The 19,190-nt window shown below is 42.3% G+C and overlaps 1 protein-coding gene across 1 annotated transcript in view; it reads left to right on the top strand.

Moving 5' to 3' along the window:
• LOC129335831 (tyrosine 3-monooxygenase-like) overlaps window positions 1-17,418 on the top strand; it is a 36,516-nt gene extending 19,098 nt beyond the window's left edge. Inside the window, exons 6-12 of the mRNA XM_054988646.1 lie at window positions 2,866-3,011; window positions 7,860-7,995; window positions 9,227-9,296; window positions 10,433-10,489; window positions 12,285-12,380; window positions 15,523-15,656; window positions 17,259-17,418. Coding sequence (XP_054844621.1) covers window positions 2,866-3,011; window positions 7,860-7,995; window positions 9,227-9,296; window positions 10,433-10,489; window positions 12,285-12,380; window positions 15,523-15,656; window positions 17,259-17,418 — 799 coding nt within the window. The remainder of the gene's footprint in view (window positions 1-2,865; window positions 3,012-7,859; window positions 7,996-9,226; window positions 9,297-10,432; window positions 10,490-12,284; window positions 12,381-15,522; window positions 15,657-17,258) is intronic.
• Window positions 17,419-19,190: the final 1,772 nt, after the last annotated feature.

Raw genomic sequence — 19,190 nt, 5'->3', positions numbered from 1 at the left:
ATAAAAGATGGCTTTGAGATGCATCTCTATGAATCGAATAGTTATATGAAAAGAGTGAAGTTGAGGCCTAAAGACAGTTGTGTTCTTTAAGGCCCCTGAGAGAGGCACGCTCAAAAGGTCAGCAAAGGAGCCATTGAAAAATAGAAAGTTGTTTTATTCCTCCACCTCACAAAATAAGATAACAAAGATAAAAGCTATTTTGCCCATTATCCATCTGGTTCTGTGATAAAAGTTGCCAAGTTTGGGTTGGATAGTGTTGCCACTGCCAGCCGCCCAACCCCCGCCACTGCTCAGCTGGCTGGCAGGGGAAGAAATGGGGGGAAATGGGGGGGATTTACTGGTTTCAGGTTGCGAGGGGAAGCCCTGGTATTTTGGGGAAAAAACCATAGAGTTTTTGCCCAAGTACTAGAGTAGTTATAGTGGGTCAGCAACATGATGATATCACTTCCAGAAGTGATGTCAGCGCATTGCGAGTCATAGGGTTGCCAGACATCTGGCTTTCACCCGACAGGCTGTTTTTTTATTGGACTCTCTGGGGGAAACTGAATGCAGCCAGCCTCAGTGGCTGCTGCTAGAGAAAGTAAGCATAGCTGCTTTGGCCATCAAGGAGAGGGGGGGGGCTCACACTCTGCCTCCCTCCCTCCTCCCTCCATGGTTCTAGCAGCCAGCATCCCCAGCTGCTGCTTCAAGAGAAAGGAAGCATGGCTGCCCAGGCCACCGAGGAATGCAGGGGGCTCATGTTCTACCTATCTGCCTCTCCCACCCCTTGCAAAGCAGAGGAGCCCTCCCACAATGGCAGAATGACACAACTTCCAGAAATGATGTCATTGTGCCAGGGCCAGGAGCGCACACACACTTTGCTCTTGCGCAAAGAGACAACCTCGGGTGACTAGAGAGGCAAGATGTATCTAGTATTTTGATGGACCCATCTGGCACCCCTATCTGTAGTGTAGAAGTTATATGTGTGATTTGTACTCTGTAAAGAAGCTGTATATTTATTTGCTTGTTTAGTGATTGAAAATCTTTTATTCATGATGCTGATGTATTATTTCCTCAGCCTTTTATTTGCGTGATCCATTCCCTAACCATATTAATCAACCCAGCATAGTGCATTAGGGTTGTTATGGTGTGGGGAATTTTTTTTTTAATTCACTTTTTTAGATATAGCCATTGATTTCTCTTATTCTCTTATTTCTCTTTTAAGGACAAGATTTCTCTTTCATTTCTCTTCAAAGAGAAATCAAGGGGCCCTTTTGTAATTTCAGTCGTTGCAGTTGTTTTACATTATGCACCCCAAGGTGGTGCTATAGCTGGAAGATAGGCAGGCTTGGGACACTGCCTGTCTCTGAGCATCCACAGAGTGAAATTCTAAAATCTGCAGAACCTCCCTTTCTGCCCCTCCTTTCTTCAAATTTCTCTTTGATCAAAAGGCATTGATTAAAAATGGTCTTCAAATTCCTAAAAAGAGGTAAAGAAAGGGATTATTGGATTTTAGGGAGAAACGGGGTAAAGAGGAATTAAGAGAATTTCTCTTAACAACCCTAATAAGAGCCTTGCAGTTCCACCACAGGAAGCTTTTCTCTCAGATTCAAGTGTTCTGGCTTGCTTGTCAGTCTTCTAAATGCAGTTCAGTTCAAGATGCTCTTGGACGAAGAATCGGTTTGGCTGATCGGTACTTTATAAAGTGGATTGTTTGCTGCATGTATATTGGTGTTTGCCATGGTGAATGAATCATAAATGTCGGTCATGATTTTCCACTCCATGTGTCCGCCTCTTATACAAGCATTCCTCCCTTCATCTTTTATGTGGTATACCAGGGGGAAAAAATATGTTGCTGCATGACACATGAAGCAACCCTTTTTCTCATTCTGTGAAAGATGTCACCAAGATGAAATATCCCATTATTTTGTATTTGCACTGGCTTCTTCTTCTTCTTGTACATTTGTTTTCAAATGTGTACTTGGAATTACTTGTGTGGTCTCAGCTAACGTTCTACAACTCTTCTTCCAGATTTTTAATGTAAAACTTGGTACCTTATAAAATATGGTTTGACTATCTACTAATGGTTATTTGGACAAGTCATTCAATCCTCGCTAGCGATGCAAGAAATTCCAGAGAGGCATTTTCCTAGTCTTACTGGAACACTGTAAGCTTCCTTCAGAATTCCTTGTATGTTGCACATCAGAAGAAACGTCCAAATTCACCTCAGATTTTGGTTTTAGTGCTATTTGGTTGGCACACATAATGGTGCAATTTGTTTTACGTGTTCAAATGTAATTTGTAGATGAGATTAATGTGTATTAATCTTATTAATGTGTGAAATGGCCCTAAACCTGCTATTGTCCCACCCTCTTATTAGAAAATTCACAAAGAAATATGTCTACATGCTCAGTTAGTCACATAAATGGACTCTACTTTTCAGCTTCAGTATTTCTCTGATTTTTATACCACATATTTTCATATACCCTCATATTGTTGTAAAACAAAAACAACATATTGTTGTAACCTCATATTATTGTAAAACAAAGACAGCATACTGTTGTAACTTCATTTTGTTGTAAAACCACTTGTTTTGAAAGTTCAGAGAAACCTTTTAGACTTTCTCTTCCTTTTTTCCAAATTTCCATATTCCACAAACTTACCGTGTATAAAAAGTTTGCACTTCACTGCGGGTAGATCTGTAGCACTTTTAAAAAATAAAATCCCAGTAAATCTTCTCTCCCCACCATGAATAAATAAATACTTGTTAAACTAAGAGGAAGGACATATGTGTGATGTGTCATTTAAAAGATGCTTTCCCTAGAGATGCCAATTAAAAGATACTGTTCCTAGAGATTGCCAGCTAACAACTGTTCTTACTTTCAGGAGAGAGATCTACCAGAAGCTGAGAAGTCTTTACCCTTCGCATGCTTGTAAGCAATACCTGGATGCCTTTCGTCAGCTTGAAAAACACTGTGGTTACCAAGCAGGCTCTATCCCTCAGCTGCAAGTGGTCTCTTCATTTTTAAAAGGCAAGCTGTTGTGGCACCATATTATTTCAGCTCCGCATAGTCCTAGGTGGCTGGTAAATGCCACTCAGTGGTGCTTTCAAATGGACTACCTGCTTGAGCCTTTTCTTTCCTGTTTTCCAGACAAACTATTCTGTATACACTCTGGACTGAGCCAGCCCTTAGTTAGGGGCAGGGCTTTTTTTCAGGGGGAACGTGGGGGAACGGAGTTCTGGAACCTCTTGATAATGGTCACATGGCTGGTGGCCCCGCCCCCTGTTCTCCAGACAGAGGGGAGTTTAGATTGCTCTCCGTGCCGCTCAGCGGCGTGGAGGGCAATCTAATCTCCCCTCTGTCTGGAGATCAGGGGGCGGGGTCACCAGCCATGTGACCATTTTCTCCGAGGGCAACCCACTGAGTTCCACCACCTCTTTTCCCAGAAAAAAAGCCCTGGTTAGGGGCACTGGATTGTGGCCAAGAGGTATAAAGTTCAAAGTAGAGAGAGATTCCTGCTTTTTACAGCTACTAAACAAGCAGGCAAATAAAACCAGGTGAAGTGATTCTCATTATGGCATCTCCATGCTGGGAAATGGTTCATCTATTTGGTTTTTGTCTGTAACAGACAGAATCTCTGTCCTTTAGGTAGGAACAGCTCCCTTTAAGCACCGAAGGATCTATAACATGTGGCCTGCCCTGCCTAGGAAGTCTAAAGAGCCCTATAGCCTCAATAAATTTAAATTGTCCTGTGTATAAAGGACCCACAAACTTTGTGTAGCTAGCTGCCTTCAAGTGTCTCTTTGGATAGCCAAAGACGGGAATGACATCACAAATTTTATGCCTATCAGTTCATGAAATAGAGTATTAGTCTGTTAAGTTATCAGGGTCCAGCACTTATTCTTTTCACATATTTATCATTATAAATTCTAGAGCCCTTTCTGACTGAAACTGTCAGAACAATTTGGAGTGTTTGAAGTGTGTGGAACCCTTCATTTGTTTTTATCTGAGCTATTTATATACCTCAGATCAGTTTTTAAAAAATTGTGAGGTGGCTCATAACACAATAAAAGCACAAACAAGACAGCAGCAACAGTATACAATGGAACAGTCCTCATCCTCCCCCCTCTCTCCCCCCACCCCCACTGCCTTCAGTGGAAGAGGCCAGGTGTCAGATAATCTTAATGATTATTACAACGGCCATGTTAGGTAGATCAGTATTATTTTTCTGTACAATAGCTGTTTTTTTTACGTGAAAAGTTGCAGAAAAAGTGCAAAAATGAATGCAAATACAATTATTCCATTACTCTGCAATGAACGTATTTCCGTACATGAGTTTTAGTTGAAAGCAGGAAAAATAACCAGAGTGTAAAAAATTGTATATTACTCTTCTTGAAGACCAAGAGTGAAGGGGATTTCCCCCCCCCCTATAGATTCCTGTACGGCAATTGTTCATGAGTCATGACTTCTCTCTCAACTCTCTTTGGGCTTCCAGGAGTCATGGAGCAGCCAGTCCAACAAGCTCTGCCTCACCTCCAGTTTTTTATTGCAGTTTTGTTTTTATTGGACAGCTATAAATCACAAGTACAAATTTTACAAGTTACTTCTTTACAAATGCCTCTGCAACTGCCCCCCCAAATACAAATCTCTTGGGATGTCCAGGCTTAAGAATCTGAGAGCTTCTTCTTCTTCTTCTTCTTTTTTTAACATAAGTGTTCCATGATTTTGTTCATTGCTATTTGGAGAGTTGGTAACCTGAGATTACAGAATTCACAAAAAGAACACATTGGCAATTATTATGCAGTAGACAGAAGGAAGGTACTGTGACAATTCAACAGAGAAATCCTCTGCTCGAAGTAAAAGACCTCCTCAGTTGACAGAGGGAGGGTGTGTGCATATAGGTCAGAGAAATTTCCATGGCATTGCAGTATGCCTGAAAACACACAGCAGCAATTACACAGTAATACTCACTTTTGCTTACAAATCTAAGCAGTGGCACAACAGGCCCTATTCTGTTCTCATCAACCAGAAGGGCCACGGACCAGATGTGAGATCCTCTGCATGCAAAATAGAGGTTATTCCACTAAGCCATATAACATGTGTTCTACCACTGAGCTATGGGGCCTTCCTTATCTACTACCTCCTCCCCATAGTTCATTGAGGAAAGGTACCCATTTGGCAAATTGGGTAGCATGGGTTCAGCTAAGAAGGTAAAAGATTAGCTTAAGGGTGGCGCTGTGGCTCAAGGGCACAGCATCTGCTTTGCATTCAGAGGGTCTCAGGATCAGTCCCCAGCAGATCGGATAATATGTGATGTGAAAGGACCTCTACCTGAAACCCTGGAAAGTAGCTGTCAGTCAAAATAGATAGTAGTGACCTTGATAGAAAAACAGTTTGGCTCAGGAAAAGCTAGCTTCATGTGTCTGATATTTGCATCCAAACCCATCTTCATGGGTGCGTAAAGTGTCCTATGTGGAAGCCGCTTATGTTTCAAGCATGTTTTGCTTTAGCAGTGAAACTGAGAGCCAAGCTACAAGTAACGAATTACACTTGCCTGGCAAGTGAACAGACTCACGTGTAGACATGGGCACAAACCGCATTACTAACTTCAAAAACCCACGAAATTGGCGATTGCGCAATTGCGATCCGGCAGTTCGTGATTGTCCACGGCAAACAAACCAGCATTTGGAAGAAGCCTGGTTTGGTGCATTTGGCCGCGGTTTGGGAAGCCAGACAGTCAGCTCCTTCTGTCGCCATGGAAACCCTAATGGAAGCCCAGCTTACCTTGATCAGCAGGTCTTCCTTCCAACCATGGAGCTGCAAAGTGGTTACAAGTTGAGAGAAGACACCCGGTGGAGGGAGGGAGAGGGGGTGTTTTGTAGCCACAGGCACTCCAATCTCATCCCTGCAAACCCTGATAGGCAGCTCTGACGGCCAAACACAGACCTCCTGCGTTGCTCTATGGGACCTCAGCTTATAAAAAGCACTGCGCTCCCAGTTCTGGTTTTCACTTTCAGCGAGCAGTGGAGTGTGAGAGCTGTTGCTTGCTACTTGCTAGCCTTTGGGGAGAGACAGAGAGAGTATAACTGAGCTTGGATTTTTGTGGGAGTTTCCTGGGGGCCTCAGATTGGAGAGGGTATAACTCCAAGATCCCTATTGCAATCTTGACCAAACTTGGGTGCTGGCTGGAGGAGAGCCTGCTATACACTCACTGTGAATATGGGGTCTCTAAGTGCAATGGGGGCCATTCTGAGCACCACGAACCACGAACCATGAACTAGTTCGGCAACGGGAAATGTCCATTGTGGTTCGCGGTTCGCGACTTCGGGAAATGTCCATTCACGATTTCGGAAAATGTCCGCAACGGGAAATATCCATTGCAGTTCACGGTTCACGACTTCGGGATCGTCATCGGCATTAAATTTTTTTGGTTTGTGCCCATGTCTCCTCACGTGTATTCCTCCCTGTTCACTTGCCATTCACTTGTGCTCCACTTGATCAAGCGGAGAGCGAGTGAACAGGGAAGAATACACGTGAGTCAGTTCACTTGCCAGGCAAGTGTAATTCATCACTTGTAGCTTGGCTCTCAATCATATGCCATGAGATAACTTTCAAATCAATGAATGATCTTTAATTGAGACACTGAGATTGAGACACTGAACTTTGGAAAACTTTAATGGCTTTGGGAAACTTTAATCAAGCTGCTTGCGTCACCTGTAAATGTATTGGATTAGGAATGCAGAGACTGTCACTGTGAGTTCAGCTGTCCAATTTACCATGCTCAGTAGCTGCAAATGTGGTGAGCTGAGCCACAGATTTGATTATTTATTTGCATGGAAAAATCTCAAACTACTTGAGAGGCAGATTGTGGCTGTGTTACTTGCTAGCTGTACTACAGTGTCCCTGGTACCTTATTTTCTGCATGCGCAGTACAGTACTGTTGCTCTATACATGTTGATATTTCACCTACTTTTGCACTTGCATAGTTATCAATTGTATATGTGCATTTAACCAAACAATCATTTTAAAGGTAATTTAAAAAAAACACTTTTGCAACTGTTGGCATGGCAACCAACAATCAAGTGGTGGTGTTTGGAACCGAACAATAAATCAGGTGATACAGGTAGGTGCGTGGGTTAAGAATCCAAATCACTAATACGATAGGAAAGTTCCATTCCCATAATTCTTTGCAAAACCATGAATGTACAAAATCCCAGCCAAACCACACATATTGGCCGCTATAATTGACAATAATTAATGGTAACAGTGAAAGGTAAGGTCTGCTTTAAAACTAATTCATATTCCAAGACATTCATGATATATTTAAAAAGCAAAGAAGTATGCCTATGCAGCAGCACAATCAGGTTGTAAAGAGACAGTACACATGTGTGCTGTGCTAGGTGAGAAGGCACCCAGTGATCGCTGATGAGTGGTTGAGCAACATCTCGATACTGTTGTCAATATATTGGTGGTGAGATCACAAGCAGTGATCAGGAAGTAAACCAAACCTGAAGCAGTTCACACATCCCTAACTGGAGTGTATCCTACCGCTCAAAGAAAGTTTGGAGCTCTCCTCAGGCCAAGAGCCTTCTTCCAAGTTCTTCTCAGTTCTTCTTTCCAAGGAAGAGCCATTTAATCTGGACAAAGGCTTCTTAGGCTAGATAAATTTTCTTCAGAAATTAGATAGAACTCATGCCATTGTCAAGTTTCTGGTAGTCTGCTGATCATCTGTTATGTAGATGGCAAAGAACTTGTTGATTTCTCTTTTGACTGTTCTTATGTTCAGGCACAGACAGGAACTATGTAGATCATTCAAGGGCCATACCCATTATGACCTTCTATTTCCAGATGTTACCGTTCTATTCATTTCTCTTCCAGAGAGAACAGGCTTTCAGCTGAGACCAGCTGCAGGACTTCTGTCTGCTCGAGATTTCCTTGCTGGCCTGGCATTTCGTGTCTTTCACAGCACACAGTATATAAGACATTCATCTTCCCCGATGCATTCCCCAGAACCGTGAGTAGGAGTGAGGAGATAATGTTATGTTTATATTATTGTACCCTGCTTTTCCAGACAAAAAATGGCCACTTTCGGTAATACAAATTACGAACATACAGTAATGCAGGATATAACTTACAATATCATTGAAAGGTTCTCATGAAGAGGATTCTCAACAGGGTCTCAGTCAAGGCATGGCTGAAGGTGTCTGGCTGTGACTTCTTCTGCCTCTGGCCTTGCTGATGGTAACTGGAGGGTGGGAGGAGGTAGGCCCTCAACTAGAGTTTGCTTCTCAAGAAGTAGCCAATGGGGTCTGTCTACTGGCAGAAAAATATTCTTTTAAATCTTCAAGAATATGACTAGATTTGGCACTGACATAGTTTCATCTGTCACCATCAATCATTTTTGACAGGTTCACACACAACACTAGAATTTCTATGATTTATCATTTCCCTGTCTATATTCAGTCTATGATATTCTGCTAGTCTTATGTCAAAATCCATCAACAGCATTTGAAATACAAAATTTCGTAATTTAACAAAACAGTCTCTTGATTTTAATGGCCTTTGTTGACATTTCATTGTCAAACAGTAGTTAGGTAGTACGTGATGGACTTCTAACCCCTAGACTTGGATCCATGAATTACCATTGAATGAATGAAGTCTATGAGATACTTTTATTTCTCTTCCAGCTCAAAAAGGCAGTGTTGACTTTGAACATTTTGATACCTGGCCTGCAGGCCCTACATTTCTTTCAAATTAGGATTGCATTTAGCTAACATTGGATTGATGGATGGATGGATGGATGGATGGATGGATGGATGGATGGATGGACGGACGGACGGACGGACGGATGGACAATCTCCTGTTGTTTGGTGTGGTTGTCAGGTTGCAACCAAGAGAATATGCCTCCTTAAATTCCCTGATAGCAGGAGACAAGGCAAACAGAGGGCTTCTTCAATTGATCCCTTGCCTGGCTCTGTCATCCACCATAACACACCACTTGCCACAATGAGCAGAATCCCATAATGAGCACAAGCTATACTGTGCAGGATGCAACAAATGGAAGATGAGAGATGATAACAGGATCTTGAGAGCACCAGGTGGGAGAAATCATGGTTGCCTTGTCTTCTGCTGCATTGGTGGATTTAAACATATGTTCACATTCTCCAGGACACAACTGAGCAATCCAGTGTGCCATGTAAAAGAAACGCATTTCATGATTTTTAAAGCATGATTTGTTTTTACAGTGATTGCTGTCATGAACTCTTGGGCCATGTTCCCATGTTAGCGGACAAGGAATTTGCCCAGTTCTCACAGGTAATGTTCCTATCCTTAAGTGAATTCTTAACTATCTCTACTGGATCAGAAATGACTGCATGCTCATGACACATGCTAGCACTTCTACCCTGAAGGACCCAAAAGATGGGCGGTAGCTATGTTTTTCTACTTACTGCTACCACTGAGTAGCAATAGAGCCCCCCCTCCAGTCTATACGGTGTAACCATAACCATGCCACATCTTCTCAGGATCCTCTAACGCAGATATGGCAGCCAATAAATGCCCAAGTCTTTCCCACCCCATCCCTTCTCTGATGTTGTATGGGCTGCCACAGATAAGTTTGGTTATAGGTTCAAAACAAGCCAAGAATTGTTGAGTTGAAATGCTTTAAGAATGGGCAATCTGGTCCCAGTTCTGCACTGAAGTTGCCAAATGTTCTTTCAATCACATAGGCACAGCCCAGGAAAACTACAGTATTTCATTTTGGAAATAACATGTTTCACTTCCATATATACCTTTTCTTGGCTAAAGAGTAATTCAAATAAGAAACACAGGTGTTGTATTTTACATTCTTTTTGCACATGATATAATAAATGAAACGTGATGTAATAAATGAAGACTATGCAGATGTTTATGCCTAAGCTAAAGACCTCATCAATATAATTTCCTCATGTGACAGGGTTCACTGAGGATACTCCATGACAGCTAAATAGAGAGCCAGTTTGGTGTAGACTAATCTGGAGAACTGGGTTTGAGTTCCCACTCCTCCACTTGAAGCCAGCTGAGTGACCTTGGGTCAAAGCTCTTCCAGAGCTCTCTCAGCCCCCCTCACCCACCTCACAGTGTGATTGTCATGAGGATAATAATAATACACTTCGTAAACAGAGTTGGCATTAAGTTGTCCTGAAGGACAGTATATAAATCAAATGTTGCTGTTGTTGTTGTTGTTACCATCACTATTAAATAGACCTTCCATGTTCAGAGGCTGTATAACTCTGAATACTAAGTGCTGGGGTCAAAGAACAGGAGACCACTTTAGGGTTCATGAAGGCAGCTGGTGGCCACTGTTGGAAACAGGAGACTGGGTTAGATGGATCCAGCAGGGCTCTTTTTTTGGTCATATGACCCTCTCATAGCTTATCAGCCTCATGATATCACATGCTTCTTTCCTTTAGGACATTGGACTGGCTTCTCTTGGAGCATCTGATGCAGATGTAGAAAAGCTATCAACAGTAAGTATAACCCATTTATATAGTGAAGCCACAACTGACTTCAGTGGACTTAGAAAGGCATTACTCTGCTTAGGATTGCACTGCAAGTGCTGAAAAGGCAAGATTTTCAAAGCAATCTGAGGTGCTTCTCTACCAATCGCTCTGTGTTTTCCAGATGGACAAGCGTGGCAGAGGACATCTCGGAATCTGTGCTTTAAAAAATCCAAACGTCACTTTCTCCAAGGCAAAAAATAAATACATCTCTAAATCATAAATGCCAGCTCCCAGTCCCAACATTTTATCCCAGACACACAATAATGGATTTGTATTCAGATAATCAAAACACAATTTTTAAACACGACTGTTATAACTAATACGAATTGAATTTGTATTAGTTATTTGTTAATACAGCTGTCATATCTAATACAAATTGAAAAATTAATACCACTGATATTCGCAATTCTGGCCATTATTCAGGCATCTGGTGGTCTGGCATATTGAAGAAGATCAGAGGGAAGGGAAGATTGAGGAAAGGGTAACACAGTGATCATATAACTGACAGCAACATTTACCAATCAGACTAATTACCTGCAGATGTTGCCACATAAGTCAATTCTAGTGATCGGGCCATTTTTCCTAACAATTGCTTGAGCCAATCACATTGCTGGCACATTGGCTTGTGGGAGGTGAGCTTAAATTTGGTTATAGATCTACCAAGTGACTCCCATTCGCTTGCTATTATTTTCCTCCAGATCAAGACTTGCCAGTTAGGGGAAAGGTTGTAGGATCCCACCTGTATTTTTTACATTCCCCCCCATCTCAATATCCATAAAATCCACATTTATTAACAGAAAAACCATAAGCCCTTTTTCAGTTCTGAATGAAGACACAAGCTATTGTCAAGACATAAATTTTGCACTACCCATGTTACACTTGCCCAGCACAAGTTCATGTTGTCCCATGTACATTTGCCAGGCATGTGACAGCTACACACCAAGATGACAATGTGTTAGTGACGGGGAGCAGGAAATGGTTTCTCTGAAGCAGCATTCATAATGTAATCATTCATCTTTGTTTTCATACCCCCCCTCAAAAAAAACCATGAACTGTCTCAAGGCCATCCCCCTACCTTACCATTTTCTTGGCCTGAGATGGGGTCAGGAAGCTTCCAGTTTCCTCACTGGGAAAAGTTATCAGTACATGCAAGTTTCCCAAACAGGTAAATAGTGTCTCGGGGGGCGGGGGCGGGGGTTTCAGGCTAGAGAAACGAGGGGAGGGGGTATTTGCTGAAATCTCTTCTCCTCATGGGCCGTGGTCTTGTTCCAGATAGTTCAGGAATTAAATTTCCAGCCAGGAACTCCCAGAACATATCTGCAAAAAAGACTTTTTAATGTGTGGACCCAACCTTTAAATGGCTTTTAGAGGTTCTAGCCAAATTCCAGCAGGATAGACTAATCACTGGCGTGGATGAATGAAAACCTCCATGTTCAGAAGCAGTATATCACTGAATGCCAGTTGCTGGGGGAAACAGTAGGGAAGGGCTCTTTTTCTTGTCTTGTTTGAGGACTTTCTTGTGACATCTGGTTGGTCATTACAGGAAACAGGATGCTGAATAAGGGGGGGGCACATTGAGTTGCTAGTCTCCAGGTAGTGGCTGTAGATCTCCTGAAATTACAACTGATCCCCAGGCCATTGAGATCAGTTCCCCTGGAGAAAATCCCTATTTTAGAGGGTAGTCTCCAGGAATTTTCCAACCTGGAGCTAGCAACCCTATCTGACTAGTAGGGCTCTTCTTATGTTCTTATGTGTTTCTCAGCTTTACTGGTTTACTGTTGAATTTGGCCTCTGCAAACAAGATGGATCTATAAGAGCCTATGGAGCAGGCCTCCTTTCCTCTTACGGGGAGCTTGTGGTAAGTAAAAAGCATTTCTCACTCTCTGATGACTTTTTAGAAACAGCAACTGCCTGGAGGTTATATACATACAACCTAATTGTTTGACATTAGATACATTTACCCATTATACTCACTAGAGGGCAGCCTATAGCCTCCTATGGATGTAGCTTATGTCAAACAAAACTGCTCATCCTATTTCTGGTTAATAGTGAAGGCACTGAGTCATCAGCAGGTTGTAATAAAATAATAGCTATGGATACTGAAGACACTACTGTTAATTCAGAATTTGTTCATCCTGGTCAGAGTCACCATGGGTTAGAATTCCAAATCCCAGGGTGCTATGTAAACAGCCCGTTTGGACAGAAAAGGAAACCCCATGCATGGAATCGTGCGGTATATATTGCTGGCCACTGTGGGATGCTGTGTCAGCCCAGCCTTGCATTCTATAACTTTCCTTGTTGGTCTGTGCTCCTCACATGTCCCTGGTTACGAGCAGGGCTTTTTTCAGCAGGAACGCAGTGGAACGGAGTTCCGGAACCTCTTGAAAATGGTCACATGGCTGGTGGCCCCGCCCCTGATCTCCAGACAGAGGGGAGTTTAGTGGTGCGGAGGGCAATCTAAACTCCCCTCTGTCTGGAGATTGGGGCGGGGCCACCAGCCATGTGACCATTTTCTCCGAGGGCAACCCACTGAGTTCTACCACCTCTTTTCCCAGAAAAAAAGCCCTGGTTATGAGAATGACCACTGAATGAGATCATCTTTGATGGCTCTATTATCTCTTCCCTTCAAAGTGAGCTGGCTGGCTACAAGGGGCACAGTGCCTGCCCTCTGGATGCCACCCCTGCCTGCAGCCCTTCACCTGATGCCACATTTAGTGTGGCACAAGCAGATTTAAGAAATCTACCTTTTTGCCCAGGCCTTTATTTGAATCCTTTTTCCAAAAAACAAATCTTGCACTTTCCTCTTCATTGATACATTAATCATTTAATTGTGATTCTGCGTGCTTTGATCATAATTTTGCCTCTTTTTAAAAAATACACTATTCTGCTAATTATTTGGTTTTTAATTGCCTTGCTTATGCTACTGTGCTCTCAGGCAATGCTACTCACTGGCTTTCGTTTCATTTTATTGTTTATTGTATTTCATTTATATCCTGCCTTTCTCCCCAGTTGGGACCCAAAGCAGCTCACAGCAGTCTTCTCTCCTTCATTTTATTCTTACAACAGCCCTGTGAGGTAGGTTAGGCTGAGAGTTCATAAATGGCCCAAGATCACCCAGCAAGCTTCCATGGCACAGAGTGGAATTGAACCTGGATTCCCAAATCCTAGCCCATCACTCTAGCCACTGCACCATACCGGGGGTCTCCTTACACATTACACAAACTCGAGCCTAGTTTGGACAAAACGCCAATCCACCTAACATGTGACTGTAAGCTTATCTTTAAATCAGAGGAAAAGGGGGGATCACAAATCATCTCCCGTGCATGCAGGAAATTCTTAGGAAATTCTTGTTCATTTTGCTTTGGGATTATGTCCCAGGTTAGCACTCTGAAGCCGCAGCATGTTGTTTATATATTATCATCATCATGTTTGTGTTCTGTCTGTGCTCCAAAGAACTCCAGATGGCATAGATGGAGTGATGCCCATCTTTTCCACAGAACAGTCATGAGAGTTGGGTTAGGCTAAGAGGGAATAAGAGGCCCCAGATTCCCCAGTGAGGTTCAGCACAGAAAGGGGAATGGGACCCAGGTCTTCATGATGACTGGGCCACCGTTCAGTCCACTACACCACTCTGGGTCCCTCAAAAGCTACCCCAAATCAAGCCAACTACAACTGCAAGTTTGGCTTCAAAATTATATTTTAAGCCACTGATACTGAATGTGCAGCATTTAGTTCAGCTTTAGGTTTGTTTTGCATCTTAAGAGAAGACTTCCGTCCTTTTTCTCACCAACCAACAGACCTAGGAGCTGTCTTTTAAAAGAGGAGACAAGAACTATACAACCAAGTCTGAATCCATAATGACTGTTTGCCTGTTGGCCAACCTCGTGTTTTCTGAGCTATAGAAATTGACCCAAGACACTTAGCATTGCATTGTACATTTTACAGTAATGGCAGCTGTTCTACATTATGTAAAATGAATGTTAACACCCAGGCTGGAGTCTAGCCTATGTACAGTAAAATCTAATGGCCCATACTTCTCTGTTGGCAGACCCCACTGGGCTGCAGGCTTCATCTGCAGAAAAACAAGGCCCCCTCGGCTGTGCTGGGCTAAATCAGGTCATCTGACCATTTTTGAACATAATTTCCCACAGCAAAGAATGAAGGCGACTTCTTGAAAACTGCGCCTGAGGCCTCAGCTCTTTCACTTTGCTGGAAGCATAATGTTGCTACATATTACTAATACATCTGGTTTAGATTTCAAAAGTATTCACAAAGGGATATCTTACATTCTATACACTGCTAACCAAGAAGCCAGAATTCAATTTACTTATATTTTACATTGCTTTCCCCCCTCTTTTTTAAACCTATTGAAACAGAAAGAGTCAAGACAGCTCCCCCACCCCTCCGTAGTTCTTATGACATCTTTGGGAGAAATTACATGATTAGAAATAGACATCATAAGGGAGAAAATATGGGGGAGCCAACAGGAAGTAACCTGGGACACAGCTGAAATAAAGTTGTTCATCATGTCATGCAATGGAAGGTGGGGGAAATGCCTGTCTTTGGTGGGAGATCAAACCTTCCATCACTACCCAGTTTCACCACTGTGGGCTCCCCCTGAAGCCTCACCGGTGATTGTATGGAGGGAGCTCCCCCACTACTTTCCCACCATGGTTTGAATCAGCACTTTGAGTGCTACTTACTTGTAACGTGCCGTCAAGTTACATCTGACTCATGGCCACTCCATAGGGTTTTCAAGGCAAGATGCTCAGAGGTGGTTTGCCATTGCAAGCTTCTGGACCTCCTTGGTGATTCCCATCCAAGTACTAACCAGGGCTGATCCAGCTTAGCTTCTGAGAGCTGATGAGATCAGACTAGCCTGGGCTATCCAGGTCAAGGCACTGCCTAATTGCTGTAGTTCAAACTTCAATGCAAGTCAAGGTTGTGTGACATTGATCTCTCTGCTCATACATTCTGTTGCTCTTGTTGTTCTATCTTAGTATGCTTTATCAAAGAAGCCAGAATACAAACCCTTTGACCCAGAAACAATGGCAGTGTGGCCTTACCAGGACCAGGTTTTCCAGCCTGTCTACTTTGTAGCAGAACATTTTGAAGATGCAAAGGCTAAGCTACAGTGAGTACAATCGTTCAAATCCATTCAGAGATATTTACAGGCAATCCTAAACTGTGCTGTATCCTTTTGAGCTCATTGAAGTCTGCTGCTTAGAGCTGCACTACTTGTGCATCATCAAACAAGGGTGGTATGGCCTGTAGAACTTCACCATTGGACTATATTGTAAATGTTCAGACGGGGACAAGGAAGGTAGACACAGACCCCAGAGTTCCCCACAATGCCCTGATGATCTGCCCTACATATGCACCAATGCATGTGCACCAGAAATGATGGAAGGAAGGACTCTGAATCCTCTGTGGAGACTCTGTTAGCAGATGCGAAGATCATCCCCTCTGGTCAATTTTTTTTTTAATTTTTATTGGAATTAGAAATATTTTGTCATTTATAACAATCAAATTACTTTAATATTCCAGTTCTAACCCCCTCCCTTCCCCCCCCCCCCGTTTGTTGACTTCCAACAGTTTTCCAACCCTTTGTCTATTCTTCCCCTACTCATTTCAACTTATTTTGTCAATTAAACATATACTTTCACACTCTTCTAAGCTAGTCTATTATAACACAGTGCTAAGTCAATTTCCCTTCACTTATCAACTAACTAATACATTCCTGGCATGTTATTCAATAGTAATAATACTGGTGATATTCTCAATATCCTGTACTCTAACTTATTCATGCTAATGTCATCAATATGGGACAAACAATTTATCCCTCCCTATACATAACTTGAGTACTCATAAGTGATGAATACATTTATAAGTCAACCAATTTAACTTATACTCTATATGTTACTCTTTACTTCCTCTTATATCTCTTATCTTTATAACATAAAGTCAATCAATTTGGCTCGTATTCTACACATTTCTAAATATACCTATAAACACAATATACATTCGACATAAGTCAATCAATTTGACCCATGTTCTGCACATTTCTAAATATCGCTATAACCAAAAATACCTTCAGCATAAGTCAATCAATTTAACCTATATTCTATATGCTACTTCTCATTCCCCCCCTTCTTGTATTCATGAATTTTAATTCTGTTAATTCTCAATTACACCCCTATCTGCCAGCAACATAATTAATTAATTAATTTCTATTCTTATATATCACATAACTATTACTTAATACTGTATAAAATAATCAAATAAAATAATTGCTTAGTAATTCTTTTTTAACTCTCCTCCCCCCGGTATAGTCACTTCTCTCTTCTTTTGTTTTTCTTCAATAATTTTCAAACTGCCCTCTGGTCAATTTTTACTGGGGCTGAATCCACATACCCGCGGAGCATCCCGGCATTGCGCTAAATGTTCGCGAAACACCTGGAAGTGTAGCATCTTTCTAGCGCGATCGCACTAGAAAGACGCTACACTTTCGGGTGTTTAGCGAACATTTAGCGCAACGCCGGGACGCTCTGCGAGTGTGTGGATTCAGCCCGGGTATCTTGTAACGCTAGCTCTATCATGCAGTTCTGAAAAAGTGCTGTTTTAAAATAATATTATTATAACAGTGAGGGGAGAACTGGGTGTTTTTTCCCCTCAAAGCTTTGTGATTGCTAACCCTCTGAAAAATTGTACCCAGTCTCTTTTTTTCCCTCAATAGAAAATACGCTTGTCGGATCAAGAAACCTTTCTCTCTTCATTATGACCCCTTCACTTCCAGCATAGAAGTTCTTGATTCACCACAAAAAGTAAAGGAAGTCATCTCTTACTTGAAAGATGAACTGGGACATCTCTGCCAGGCTTTTGAAAAGCTTTCTTAAAATAGTTGGCCAAAACCAATGCTAAGGAGGTATAAAGTATCTAGTCCAGAACGTAGAACATAGCATTAAATCCAAAGGAAATCACAGAATGTTTATGTAAAGAAGAAAGATACTTTGGATAAGATAATAAAGAAATAAGGTGATGAGAGAGGAAGTAGAGCAATGTTACTTATAAAATGAATGTAGAATTTGGAAATTGCACACACACACACATCCAAAAAAAGGAAAATAAAGGTATTTTTGCCTGGTATCTAAAGACTGCAACTTTGTCTTTCTGGGGGAGTTCCATACAAAAAAAAACCCCATGCTGTGCCTCTGGGGACCATCCACCTTATCTCCATCAGGGACATATACTACAGAGCCTCAGATGATCATCTTAACTGGTGAGCAGATATGTTTTGGAAGAAGGCAATAGGAACGTGCAATTTGGATTCTGAAATATTAAGAAGTGCTGGATAATTTTATTTTATTTATTTATGTCATTTATAGTCTGCCTTTCTCACTGAGACTTAAGTCGGGTTACATAGTGTGAGATTAGTACAATCAGTACCAAGGACATTTCAATAAACAATGCCATAGGGTAAATAAACGCAAGTTTACAAAGACATCGCATTAGCAAGAATCCAATACTGAACTGAAGAAATGCTGAAATAGAGCATAAGCAATTCTAAGACTGACATTAAACAAACATAGAACTTCCCAGTAGGATCATACTTAAAGCAACAGGTAGTACATAGGATCACATATTTAAAGTGTTGTATTCAGAAGAGTTATGAATAATTTCAAATCCAAGTTTTATAGTTCTAGACATTCAGAATAATTCCTAATATTCAGAGTCCCACTTGCTCCTATAGAAAGCAGGCTAGGCTGTTTGCAAGAGGAGGGAAGTGAAATCTATTCCTCAGACAGCTCGGTCTGGCTTCTTGAGAATGGAAACTGAAACGTTACCCAGATAGCTTGGCACCAAGGGTCAGGTTCCCAGGTGCCCGCCAGTGCCAGGCAGCCTTCGAAGGATTCCTGGCTCGGCCCACCAAGAGCTGGGGATCAGTGAGAGGAGGCAGGCTGCCCAGAGATTGCCTGCCATTGGCAGGCAGGCTGGGGAAGTGGCCATGTTTGCTGGTTAAGAGCGCAGGACTCTAATCTGGAGAGCCGGGTTTGATTCCCCACTCCTCCACGAAGCCAGCTGGGTGACCTTTCTCTGGAGCTCTCTCCACCCCACCCACCTCACAGGGTATTTGTTGTGGGGATAATAATGACATACTTTGTAAACCACTCTGAGTGGGCATTAAGTTGTTCTGAAGGGTGGTATATAAATCGAGTGTTGTTGTTGTTGTCATGTGCACATTCCCACATGCCCACTGATGACATCACTTCCTGTGTGACACTTTTGGTGTGACTGACGTGATGATGTCGCTTCCAGTTGCAGCAGAAGTGACCTCACTGGTAGGACTGCACATGTGCTAGTATGCAGGCAGAGGGAAGACAATTGGGGTGAGTACCTGTCACCCACCCCCTCAGCCCCCTCACTCTCCTACTAGTTGTTGGTGGGACCTAGCAACCCTAATCAAGGGAGCAAAGTATCCCTTTATTGGTGTTGCCATAGTCTTGCCATGGGAGTATAGAATGAGGTGAAAGCAAAACCTACAAACAATGTCTGTATGCCCTTATGAAAACCCAAAGCAGGCAGAAGCCCTAGAAGTGACTTTCACATTGGTCCTTTCCAAATGAAAGACAGGCGTAGCTGCTTATATGATTCCCCTGCAGTCCCCCAA

This window comes from Eublepharis macularius, chromosome 9 (assembly GCF_028583425.1).
Source record: "Eublepharis macularius isolate TG4126 chromosome 9, MPM_Emac_v1.0, whole genome shotgun sequence".
Classification (NCBI taxonomy): Eukaryota; Metazoa; Chordata; class Lepidosauria; order Squamata; family Eublepharidae; genus Eublepharis; species Eublepharis macularius.
Note: the sequence above shows the minus strand (reverse complement) of the source record. Positions and strands in the feature narration are given on the sequence as shown.